Here is a 13448-nt window from a genome sequence, read left to right as displayed (position 1 = left end):
CTTGAGCTAAATTTTGGTGGATATGACATAGAAGAGCTTTGTCACGCTGGAAGTAAATTGTTCTGAAAACTCACCACACTGCCCCTTACTTGAGAAAGGACACGGTAATTATGGCACAGAAACAGAAGCCAGAGGACTTGGATCCTCCCTCTGTCACAACCCACTCTGCACTTTAATTTCCTGAGCCTCCCCTTTTCCAGGTCTGGAAACCACACATTGTGCTTCTCTACCTCTATATAAACAATTCAAAATCCAATGCTGCACAGGGACCAAATATGACTGCTGCTTGATGCCACTGCCTTTGCTTCCAAGTGCCAAGCCTCCCAGATGGCAGAATAAAGATGTTGTTTCTTAATGCTGGTTTCTGTGCAAGGTGCGCTGCCGATGTTTGGACAGAACAAGTCAGGGAAAAACATGAGTTAAAGCACTGGGGCTCTCTCTAGGAAGAGAAGGAAGAGATGATTAAGAGGAGGAGGTGCAATGGAATGCAAGCTAGAGCATATGCTACTTCCTAATAATACTCAGGGGTTTTTTTGCCAGTATCTCTAAATTCAGGTGGCTGGTGCTCTGTCTTTCCTCCTCCTGCCCTCATACATTTCTGCCGAATTTAGCTGTGAAGAAGATGTGGAAACAAAGCCAGTTTTGCTTCCCTTTTGCAAAGCAGTTAAGAGATCCCAAAACGTGGCTAGCATATGAACTGGATGTCATATTCCAGAATTTGAACACGTACAGACACATTCCCCACACATCAGAAAAGCCCATGAGAAGCTTTGGTTTATAGACACACACAAATACTGCAGCAGCAATTGGCAGAGATGATACTGCTGGGATGCTGTGCTGCAGCCATTACGTATCCCAGAAACACTGGGTCTCAGCATGCCAGAAAGAAAAATAAATAGGTAGAATTGCATCATTTTTCTGGCATTAAACAAATCCATCACAGTGATGAGGGCAGAGCTCTTGCCTGCCGGGCTGAGGAGAAAAAGAGCAGGTCTCAAGTGAGGGACACCACACATTCAAAGGGGGAGAGGGGGAAGTACACAATTGAGAGCAAGGAAACGTGAAGAAGGGGCTGTCTGTAGAGCTCCCTCTTTTCTTCAGGGCTGGAATCTCTTAGCACTTCTTTAATTTTTATTTTTCTAATTGGAATTTTAATACATAATTTTTATATAATAAATATATGTAAATTTTATATCTCTGTTTATAGGCACAGAGGCAAGAAGAGACCACACTGCCACTCTGTGGAGTAAGCCAGACTGCCTTTAGTCGTGGTGGTGCATCCTTCCTCCCTGCCCCTCCTCGGGCCACTATGATCTCAGAAATGCTGTCAGGCCTTGGCCTTGATGAACAGCACCTGGGCTGAGCTCCTCTTGAGCTTATCAGAAACACCGTCTGCTCCCAGGAACTTGTGCTGTCTAACGAGCTCCTGTTTTTTCAAACGGCCTTGGAAATTTATTCTTACCTGAATAACAACCCAAATGGAACAACATTATAACAAAGTTATCAAACTTTCAGAAAAAGTTAGCAACCCAAATTGCAGCCAGAACGGTAAATTACTGTGACTAAAGCCAACTTTCTTGCAACCCTATAAACAGTGGTTCCAAGTGAGACCCTTTGAGCTCTCCTGGACCACAGCAGCCTGTGTACATACTCTTTTAGGCCTGCGTATGTATGAGTGTGAATATGCTATAGCAAAGGTACTAGGAATGTTGCTCTCTTAGATTCTTAAATATGTTAGATTCGTAAGTAAGTTAAGCCTATAAGTCAGTTACTGCTGTGCTTATAGTAAAGTCTACAGAATCTTTTGTTTAAACAATTTTGTTAAATTGTTTAAATTCAGCTATTAGTTAAGTGTTGTTAAAACCTTTAGTCAAGTAGTCAAGTCTGGGGATAAGTTTGACAAGGGGGTCTACTCTGAACCTTGTGACTCAACAGAAGGGTCTCCCTTACTCCTTTTTATCCTTACCCTTTCCCTTATCCTTAACCTTTTTTGTCCCCAGCCCCCACATAGATAATTTTTGGCTGACTTTAGTTTTAGATTGATTGACTTTAGATTTCAGTCCAATTTTTTCTGTGTGTGCTTCAACCATCTAGTAAGTAGTAGAGTGAACCCTGCCAACAAACTGTTGTGCTTTCATTTTAATATTAAACCTGCTTTTGCTGATACCTTTGCTGATGATTCTTTGAGAAACCTGAAACACTCATTCATGACAAATTGGCCTTAGAGATGTTCCATGCAAGGTTAATTTAATAATTTGGTTCCTTCCTAGCAGTATGATGTTATTTGTGTGTTTTCTCTCATACTGCCATGGCAAGTGATAAATTCAAGGTCAAATACTGGGTATAGTTAAAACTTTGGCAATCCAGTTGACAATGGACAGTTTTCAGCATTTGGGCCATGGAAGCAAAGCTGCCTCTTTTTGTGCTGTCATCAGATGGTTTGCCCTTGCTTAATATTTTATGGAAAATATGTGACATCTGTTCCTTGACATAGTAACAGAAATGCAGTTACAGTGGGAGAAAAAAAAGCAAGGCTTGCATGTTCCTTGTTAACAAATACATTCAAATCCCTTTGGAAGGCTTGATATCCTTCACTGCAAGGTCTCCAGTGGTCAAAAACTGGGTGGAACTGCTTGTGATGAGGCAATTCAAAATGAAGGAGGCATTTAAAACTACCCTTAACCCAAATACCCCATAATCTCCTCGTTACACCATCATTTGGGAATGCACACTCTCATTATTTGGTGTTTGCACAAAACTATCAAAAGAGTTAAGAACTGAAGGTTAAGGGGCAGACAGATGGAAGCATAAAGTACCCTTCCTATGGCTCTTGGCATTTTCCTGCTTAAGAGTTGATCTGGTATCCTCTGTATAATGCAGGGCATTACACTGCTGTGGAGACATCCCTTCTGCAGTACACAGATTTACGTCTTCTGTGAAGGCAGCATGATCTAGGCCTTGACAGGAGTTGGAGCATGTGAAGGTGGGAGGAGAGATGGGCATCTGTCACACTGAATGGCAAGGCTACAGGATAACCATAGAACAGGGAGTGAGAAGGAATCAGTGCTCTGCAGGGATGTGGAGCAATCAGAGCAAGGGCATGCACTTAGGGAATTTAGAATCTACTATGAACTTAGTCCCTACTATGTGGATGTTACTATTGTGCTGCACCTTTGGAAACAGCAGCATGTTACCTGGACTGGACCACAATCAGAATGGATGATTTGAGAAGAACAAATAAACACACTAAGTAAATTTATTTCCCTCCCACAAATCAGACAGTTGAACTTTGGCTGTTTTACCTCAGGAGAAGAGGACAGGAAAGGTTTGATGTATATATTGGAGTCGTGCACTTTCAGGTCATGATCTCCCAGTCCTCGGGTCACTCCAATTGTTGCCATAACCCGAGCCTGCAAAAAAAGAAAAGCAATGGGATAAAATCTTGTTACATGGACTGTGTCAATAGGGAATGAGATAACATTCTTAATCTGTAACTGCTACAGTTAGGGATTTCTCTCCCAGAAACTCTAGACTTAACATAGCTAATCAACGTCAAAGCTTTTCACACTCGTGCCATCTCCATTTTTTTCCTTATTTTAAGCTTTGTTTTCATCCACATCCTACTCAGTCACCATCTCTAAGGTACTGGGACTATGGAAACCTAACTCAGTCACCTCACTGTCCACACCAGTCTGTGAGAGCATTCCTTCAGCAAATTATACTGTTAGTATAGGTTTTATAAAGAGAATAAGGAGCTTAATTACTCACATAAGGAATCTGTGGCACCTTCCTTTTGGCATATTGTTGTGTATTCCCTTCACCAGGGAAAAGTGCCAAAGGCCACCCTAAATTGCTGAACACACAGGTGACAGCAGCACTGACCACAGTGCTCTCTTCTAGGGAGAGTCACTCTACAGCAGGTCTGCAGTTCTCCCATGTCTACCCCTTCCTTCCCCCAGCACCTTCCTCTGTGGCATGAGTGGAGTCCCAAGAGATTCTGGGCTCTCCTTCATTAAAGCTTCTCTAAGACTGACCAGGCATTCAGCCTCCCAGGGACACCTGCTCTCTGTGCTGGGCAGATCACTTTCCCCAAACTCGAGCTTAGCCACAGCAGCTTCTAAGCAAGGGAGCTCAGCATCAAAAACAGTGAGCAACTGACTCAGAATCATTTTGCCTCAGTAACTCCTGGCTTCATAGGGCCATAAGAAAGTAAATGAAAAAGATGTGCATGAAACATTTTGCAAATAATTATAAACCTAACCAAATTCACAGATAAGCTGCAGGTCTGAACCTTCAAAACATGGACTAATTTTGAAAAGTGTCTATTTTTGCATTGAGGTAAGAACCTAATGCAGCAGGAAAGCACTATTTAGAAACACAGCAAGCATACCAATATCAGCAAACTGACACCACTGCATCCTTATATTGATCCTACTGCTGCATCCAGCTAAGCTTGCTGGGACCAACACTAATGATCTCACTGTTCTTAACCACAGAGCTGAAAACAAAGTATACCAAACAGAACAGTGTTTCTCCCTTTCAACTATCAGCTGTCACACATCAGCAAAATTCAACGGGGAGTTCACATACACTAACTGAAGAAGATACCTGACAAATCCTGCCCTGATCCCCCCCTTTCCTAAATTAGAGTTTTGCATCTCAGAGCACTATTAAATATCTTCCTGCTTTGTTCTAGTTATATTTTACAATGAAACAGGAACATTTAAAGCAAATTACTTCAGACAGTCTCATTGTAGCCTATTTACAATGAAAGAAAAACAAAAGCGAACTAAACAACAAATGACTATGTTTGCTGTAAAATGCTTTCTAGTATGTTGAGCTCCCCCCACCACCCCCCAGACATGAGAGTGATTTATGACAGAACCAAGATATTCTTTCAAGCTGTCAAAACGATAAAATAAAGAGATACTGAGTGGAAAACACTGGACTGCCACGGGCTAAACTGAGTGGTAAACAGCACAGAATTCCTTCTTCCTTTGGTCTGAGGAAAGCAAACATGCCCACCTTCTTGCCTTCTCCATATATAAGGGGAAACTTCAAGTCATCTTCCTCAATGGTTTTGTATGCCCTGTGGGGGGAGGACAAACAACATTTATGAAGCTTGCACTCAATTAGTGACCCAGTGCCCTGAAACAAGCAGCTGTGATTTCAAAAAAGGGGGAAAAAAAAAAAGATTATTTTTCCTAGGGACTCTGTCTTTGAACCAAGATGTAAATTTCTTTTCCTGCAGGAAGGTTTTCTGTAAATAATTATCCATTTCACCAAAAGGAAAAGTGAAGATGAGAAAATATCTAACATGACAGGCTGCTCCTGTAATATCTAACATAACTGATTGCAGAGAAAGAGGTGGGCTGGAATAACATCCTAATTAGTTAAGATATTGTTGGATATGACCAGCTATACCATAATACAGTGTCATAAAAAAATGCAAATTCAACCAAATAAAAAAGACTCAAACAAAACAACCCCAAACCCATTAAGAAACTAACCAATGCCTAGATTCACACTGTTAATGTGAAACGTGAGCAACAACAGGACGTGTACAGATGGTGTAAAACAGCTTTCTGATCCTGTTCTCACCCTCCAGGACCACAGAAACCAAGACAAGCTTCACGTGCTGAAGTCTTAGGCTATTTAGTGCTCACTTGACATTGGCTGCAACAGTCAAGGTTGTCAGAGGTTTCACATTTCACAGCAGCTTTCTCATGGACAAGAGACAAGAGAAGTAAATGCTCATGCTCTGATTCTGTTTACCGCATGCCTGCGTACTCTACCTTTTACACATCCAGCTGTTGACACTGATGAGGCAAGAAGGTTAGCAATTTTGCCAGTGAGAAATAAAAAAAAAACAACAGAAGATGACAGTCATTCTCATAAGCTGTAGAGTCCTGTGGTTTGTATAATACATGCTTGAGCTCAGGTGCTGGGGTACCTTTTTGGCTAAGGTATGTTGCCCCAGAGGGGCATGCTTCCTGTCATACAAAATCATCCTTCCTCAGCCTTTCCCGGCATGTTGTGCTTCCCTCCTGGCCCATCCATGCCCTAAGCCCTCGGGCTGATACCAAAAGCACCCCGAGTGCACAAACCGGGTGGGGGAGGGAAGGTGCTGGGCAGGTCCCCTGCCAGCCACTGCCAGCCCCTGCTGTGTAGCTCTCCAGCTCTCTGGGATGGCTGCCTGAGCTCCAGGGAGTCACATGGGATGAAGTTTAAGCAATGTTAAGGCTGTGACCTAAACCAGCAGGATATTAAAAATTAAGGGTGAAATCCTGTATTGTAATCAAACTGCCCCCTGCTTCACCAAAATACGGCACAGGCCTGGGATCAATAAATGGTGCTGTGTATGTTGCATCACCCAGGCAAGCCTTGGACTTACTGAGAGTTGCATAGACATTTAAGCCCTGCCTTTACATTTCCCAGTAATCACAGGAAGGGATCATATTAGGGCTTTGGAGGTAAGGGAAGGACCAACAAAAAAGAGAAAAGCAACCAAAATGCATAGAAGAAACAGTAGTGGAGGACTTCTCTCCCATACTACAAAACATTACTATGTATGACATCCCAAAATGAAACTAGGTGAGGTTTGCAAATTACAGAGGGTCCTTCATGTAGTCAAGAATATCTTAGAATATATAACCATAATATTTGGCCATCTGTCTAAGAGACAATACAGTGAAGGCATTCAAATGGCATTCTGTACTGGGGAGGGCAAATAAATTAGCTCTTAACCCAGACAAAAAGACACAAATTACTACAAGTCGCCAGCATGATAATACTGCCCTGATGTTTAAGCCCTGAAATAGCATTTAGTTGGGAAGGAGGAGTCAGTCATGCATTTTGCTCTTGTTCCTTCCTTTATTTCCAACAAATACCTCTGCCTCACTCACTAACTTGGATATCCTGGTTTGAATGTAGAGCAAAAATTGTACCGTTTCTGACTACTCGTGAACAGCTTCCAAATGGACCTACAGTACTGGAAGCCCTGGGAAAACATCCCTGAGGAGTCCGAGCTATGCCTTGCATAGCGCCAGTAGTGCTCTGACACCAAGAAAATGGGTATCAGCTGAGTCCATTGTGGGCATCAGTCAAATGACTAATCAAGCCACAAGCCTAAGAAGACAACCATTAGTACTGGCTGTTCACACTGTTGTACATATTTGTTAAAATAGCAAACAAAACTAAGATGATGTGACTTAACTACTTGCAGCCCCATTTTTAAAGGAAAAAACAAGCCCATTGCAAGGTAACTGCAAATATTTAAGACCAAAGCCCTCCCTTTACACTACACTGTAAGTTGACAAAAACAGGGACCAAGCTTTTTTCCCTCTCTCCTCTTCCTCCTTATATTCTCCAGCACAACACCTCACACTGACTGTGCTTTAGGAAGAAGGGAAAAAAGTATAATTTAGGCCAGTGTCCTTCCAAAGAATGGTCCCCACTGCTGAATCCAGCTTCTTTTATGGAACCATTACAAAAACCACTGTCCCTCAGGCCTTCAACTGTGACACCACAGTATAAGAACATTGGGGGAGGCCATGTTCCAAGGGCTACAGCTAACTTGTTCCATCAGCAGATTACGGAGAGCAGCTGGCTAGCCTGTGACCTCCTGAAGCCGTGCAACTAAGTGAGGGAGCCCCAGAGAGCTACAGTGATTTATTTTGTGGTTTCTCAAAGCCTGTCACCTCTTGGGCTTAGAACTTGGGTGTCAAACTCATCTCAAATGTGCTTTTACTGTTGATGTAGCTATTGCCTGAAAAATTATCAGCACTTAAAAGACAATGCTCAGAACTGCAACCACAGCAGCGGAGGTAGCACAGACACACTGAAAAGCAACCTGAGACACTTTAGAAAAGTACCTATATCCTGCGTTACTAGAGAAACAGAATTAATAATATACTAGTGTGTGGTTTGCTGCAAGAGAAGCATGAAGCACAGCTTTTCAGCTAACAACTCAGCAACTGCACTGGGCAGACGGAAAGAAGATATGAAGTTCATTTTAATTTATGCCCTGTGAAACCTCCCGTATTTTGTATGTGGGTTTATTTCACACAGACTACAACCTTCTGGACTATTTCTCTTGATTTTATGTAATAAAGTTGCATTTATACTTCTGTCTACTGTATATAAAGATATAATATGGCAGTAGGTATATCAAACACAGACATACAGAGAACTTGAGGGGGTGGTTTGGCTCTCTTAGTGCCAGCACGGCCTTATTCAGCCCTCTGTGTAATTCAGCCCAGCTCACTGTTTTAACAACACAGCATTGCAACCCTCCCCTCTTCCTGTCTTCCTTGTCCACATCCCAGGAGGTTTTGGTGGCCACTAGGGCATGACAAGAAAGGTTATAAAGACAAGGCAATGCTATTGCTTCCAGATCTGAGTGAGCCTAAAGCTTGTTAAGTACTTTTGCCACGTAAGCCTCTATTTTTCCAAATGAAAAAACAGGGGGAGCAGTGGGAAGTAGAAAAGGCAAGCTCATGCCCAGCTAGATCTAGCTGCATTTTTTTCAGTTAACTTCGTTTCTTCTTTTCATTTCAAAAGAATTATGAAATGCTACTGCTGTCCAAAAATACTGAACTAGGCCTTGACATATGTACCACCCACAAAGTTACATTTGGACTCAGGATCAACATTTTGGAAAACTGGGCCAAATCGCACCAGGAGCCAAAAGAGATGTCAGAACAAAAGAACTAGGACTGACATGATGTTACTCATATGCTAACTGGAATCTGCTCTAAATTCACGGTGAAAAAATAACCAAGAGCTACTAAATGCACAACACAATCTACAGAACAAGTTTCTTACAGTGCTGAGGTCATTAGCAGTGCTTTAGCACTCTTTAAATAAAAGATTATCAAAGTTACCTACATATTGCTGGGTCAGAACTTGAAAAACCAGTCAGCTCCCATATGCAAATTTAAGAGCCAAAATCCTAGATAATGTCTTACATGTGTTATGAGTTCTCCTGCCATATAAGTTGTTCTTAAAATTGGCCTTCTGAAAGCACATTCAAATTCACATAAGAGCAAAAGTTCATGACTAAAACCAAAATCCACATTCCAGTTCATTTCATGGCAAACTGTGTAAGGTTACTGGTCATGAAAAGCATTGTGTTGGCATCCCCAGGCACAACAGATGGTGTTGAAAACACAATCTACCTCTACCCTGACCTGGAAGGTTCAGTTTTGTGCATGACAGGGGAATCCAGACTGTGTTCTGCTTTTTCATGGCACTTGGTTTTAGAAAGTTTGTCTGTGTTTCACATCTCTGCTTGTGACACCTAATAGTAAACTGAGAATTAAACCTAAGGAAGAGCAAAGAAAATCATCATCAAAGGGCTTTAGCTTGAAGCATAGAATAAACCTACTTCTGGCAAGCAACCAAGAGAAAGTACTACTGCTTCACAGAAGTCCTAGTTCATACTGAGTACAAGGCTAAAGGCATCTCGGAGACAGGTCTGTAGATTGTGTGTATTTCTAGCACTGCTTTGCTACCACTCTAAAAAACCCCAAACCTAGGGTATCCCCATACACCCTCCACCTGCCCCTACTCTCGTCCCCACCCAAAATAACCCAACTCACAACAAAACTACCCCAGATATCCAAACAACCTCCTTCTCAAGCTCAACTTTCTTTGGTCATACCAACAGAAAATCACATATTAATATCTGAGCAACACAAAACTTTCTTTTTTTTCCCTCCCACACAAGTAATCAGTGGAATGGAGCTCACCCTTTGGGTAACAGCTTAAATCACCAGTCCAAAAGGAACTGTTCATCTGTACTGTCTGTTGAACTACAGGTATCTAACCAGTGTAAAGAGCATGCTTACTATCAAGAAGAAAAGATGTGCAGCGCAGGTTAGGCACAGAGCCACTGAAAATTATACAACTTATGTCTCAACTCAGCCATAATCTTAAAAATGTCCTTACACTTGTGCTTCTGCAGAGTCAGGATCTTTAAATCCAGACAGCACTGTCTGATACTAAGTACCCTCTAGATAGGTTAGCTCTGAAGTTCAGTGTCTCAGTATCGTTCCCCTATTGCTCATCTGACACACAGTTTAATGAAACAAAATTACAATAAACAAAGATAATTAAAGCACACAAACTATAGCAGTGTTTCTTAAGAGAAAAGATGATGGCAAAGCCAAATCAATTAAAGACTGATGCACAAGCACATGTGCACAAAATTGTTTCTAGGGGAAGATCTACCCTAACCAAGATAATCTCATAGGCCTTCTTTCAAGTAAAGAGGAAAACACACAAGTTTTAAAACACTCATTATTACCAGAAAATTCAGAAACACCTTTTTATGAACCTGAAAGTATATAATGCTTCATTTCGTAAATCCCAGTTCTGTCTACCAATCTACAAATCAAAAAAATATAAAGTATCTCAGCTTGACTTGTACGCATATATGATCTCTGGTTTGGTCAAATCAGACTAGTTTGTGAGCCTTGGACCTCCAGGGAGCCTTCACTGCTGTGTACAGTCCTAAGACGGAGTCTGGACTTCAGAGAGCACCAGCACCATATATTCCTGTGGAAGTAATTCCTAAGCAAAATGAACTATCCATCTTGGCCAGCCTAGTTTAAAGACTCAAGCACCAGAATCTTTTCAGGCATTTCCTGGAATGTGGCTGACTTTTTAGTCTATTCACCTCTAATGGAGCATTAAAAGAAAGTGGTAGAAGAAAAGTTAGGGACAGGATTGTCAAGCATCTCAAGTATTTAGAGAAGTCCTTGACCAAAAAAGGATAAATCAGGGAAAAAAATTATGAAGATATTTAAAAGCAATCTCCCTTACTGCTTTTGTGCTCAGGAGGCTGGGAGGGACAGAGCAAGAGTATTGCAAGTGCTCTCATTCACAGCTTGTGAGCTGTTGAGCTTCCACTAGTGAGTGACAGAACCTGTGTGCAGATACTGCAGCTGCACATCAAGCAGGTTCACCTTCTACAACAGACTCAGCAGGCCGAGTCTTTCTTTTTTTGCCCCAGTGAACTTGCTGCCTTAAACACTTCGTAAAATTTCATTTCTTCTACTCTTAAAAGACAAACAGGAAGGTTTGTCAGCAATTTACTCTGGAGATAGAGGGGTAAGGGAAGTGGGCTGTTAACACTCTATGGGCTGAGTGCACTGGAGTGCACTCTGATGGAAACACCATTTGTAAATCTGTATTTTGCCGTATTTCTTGTTAAAAGGATGTTTTGAGGCAGATGGGAGAAAGGCTGCGTGTTAAACTCACAGTGCCTGCTCCACACTTGCTAGCTGGGATCCTCTGGAAGCAAAGGAAATTGATATTAAGACAGATTGACAAAGCAAATTCTTCTGGGAAAGATCTCTGCAGTGCAGGATGGAGGAGGCAGTGAGACAGCAAGCAGAGACCTCACCAATCCACAGCAGTGCTCAAACTCCTCCAAGGAGCAAGAGGCCTTCTCTCGGCCAGAAGCAGAGCCATAAATCAATCTTGGGTAACAAGGGAAAGAAAGAGAACTTCTATGGACCCAGCTGAAGTTATGTCAAATTTGTGCAGATGGGGAAGCCAGAGAAAGCATGAGTGTGGAAAGAGACTTCACCTTATCAGAAAGAAGGGCTGTTTTTGCTTGGGTATTCAGATTGAAGATTATCTCATTCCAGTTTAGTTTCCTTCTGATGAAACAGAATGGGACCCTTTTGTTTGCCCTTGCATACGTGGCCCCCTGATTCCACACCAAGGCAAAGCCCAAGTGGAGAGGCACAGCCATGTAGGGACAGATCTTAGATGCACTGCTTCCAGAAGGAGATGCTCTTGCAGGACATGACTCAGACCAACCTCACGCTTATCATTCTCATTTGGCCCCATAGAGGCTGTCTACAAAGAGCTTTACTCCAGACTTAAGCTTTCTCTTTTGTTGCAGCAGTATTATTTTCCTGTTTCTGCTTTCTCCTGCCCCAAAGACACTGGCTCAGCTCCGGTGGCATGTGCACACTTGGGGGAAAGAGCCACTCATCACTGTCAGGAGACGTGCTGTACACAGCCGGTCAGCTCTCACCTCCCGCTGCTCCTGCAGCGAGGGCTGCAAATCTTGAAAAGATGCATAACATGCACATTGCAGACAGCCATTCATCATCACAGAGCTGTGCCCCCCAACACCCAGGCACAGCCCAGCAAGGTGCTCTAGCTGTGTGCACCTCCCGCTCCCTGCCACCTTGCAGCGAGACACAAGAGCACAGACACAGAAAGCAAGGCAAGTGACTGCGGATGATGGTTTCTGCTGCAAAAATTATATCCTCTCTCTCCTCCAGAAAGGCCCAGTGCTGCAAAGGTGCCCCATAATCATTAAATTATGAAAATGTAAGTTGCTGGAAGGAAATTAATATCAGGCATGACTGGGGAAAAGGTTGCTTTCTCATGAAGTAATTATGAAATTAAAATTTGATCTCTCCCTGGCGATTGTACAAAGGATACGGCTGAGGTCTCAAACACAACAATACAGCCAGGATTTCAGCAGAAGAAGCACACAATGTTTCACTAGACAAAAAAGCTCAATTAAAAAAAATGGGGGAAGGATAATTTTTTGTAAATTACATGATTTTGGCTAAAAGGCACAATCAAGCAGGTTAGAGCACAGGGTTTGCAGACTTCCAATTACTTTTTACAAGTTGGAATCAAGCTGTTAGGAAATGCAGCTTATCTGAATAAGACTAATAATGCTAAGCTAATTAGACCCTCAGGCATTAGCCAGCAGATAAATTCAGGCCAAAAAGAGGGACACTGTCACTTTAAATACTGCCTTGGGATCGGTGGAAAAGCTAATGAGGAGTGTCAGTTGGGGCTGTTTTATTAGGTGGTTCTCTAGAGACTATAGCCTGAGGTTTCTGTAGCAGGGCTTCGGCGCTTGATTCAATAAATCAATTTATATTAAAGGAGGGTGCAACACAGGCGCCAGCTCCATAAAGCATTTCTGTGGCATTTCTCAATCTGCTCAGGCACTCCTTGGGCAGGCTACCTGAATGTGCTGTCAAAGGACATTGAGCCCAGCAATAAAGAATAAGATAGCGGCTGCATCGGCAATATTTGTTCAAATCAGCTCACACATTACCAAGCAAAACATGTACATTGGCTCTCACTGGGGTATTCTGGATCCCCAATAAGTGATTAATGAGAGCCTGGTTTTTGTGAGCTGGAGTCTGAACCGCAGACGGCAAGGCAGGCTGCACAATGAAAGCAAAAGGCATCCATCCCAAACAAAATAAAACGGCTTGAAAAGTGAAGTTGCTTTTTTAATCAGATGCTTAGAGGCTGAAAGACATTCCCTGTTGGAAAGAAAAGGGCGAGCGCAGAGTAGGCTGGCAGCTTTCCAGGCAGTGGACAATATTGACTCTAGAATAAAATGGGTTTTGCTTAGCGCTTGCCTCAGGGCACCAGCCTCCCAGCTTTGGAATAAA

At 42.5% G+C, this 13448-nt stretch overlaps 1 protein-coding gene across 1 annotated transcript in view; it reads right to left on the bottom strand.

The window, feature by feature from the left end:
• Nucleotides 1-13448, bottom strand: part of PPM1H (protein phosphatase, Mg2+/Mn2+ dependent 1H) — a 41888-nt gene that overhangs the window by 16338 nt on the left and 12102 nt on the right. The window contains exons 3-4 of the mRNA XM_042017566.1: nucleotides 5026-5089; nucleotides 3303-3410 (exon numbers count right to left, since the gene is read on the bottom strand). Of these exons, the coding sequence (XP_041873500.1) occupies nucleotides 3303-3410; nucleotides 5026-5089 (172 nt within the window). The remainder of the gene's footprint in view (nucleotides 1-3302; nucleotides 3411-5025; nucleotides 5090-13448) is intronic.

Source organism: Corvus kubaryi, unplaced genomic scaffold, assembly GCF_017639235.1.
Source record: "Corvus kubaryi isolate FWS band 111438036 unplaced genomic scaffold, C.kubaryi_AGA036_p1.0 137, whole genome shotgun sequence".
NCBI lineage: Eukaryota > Metazoa > Chordata > Aves > Passeriformes > Corvidae > Corvus > Corvus kubaryi.
This window is presented reverse-complemented; position numbering and strand designations above follow the sequence as displayed.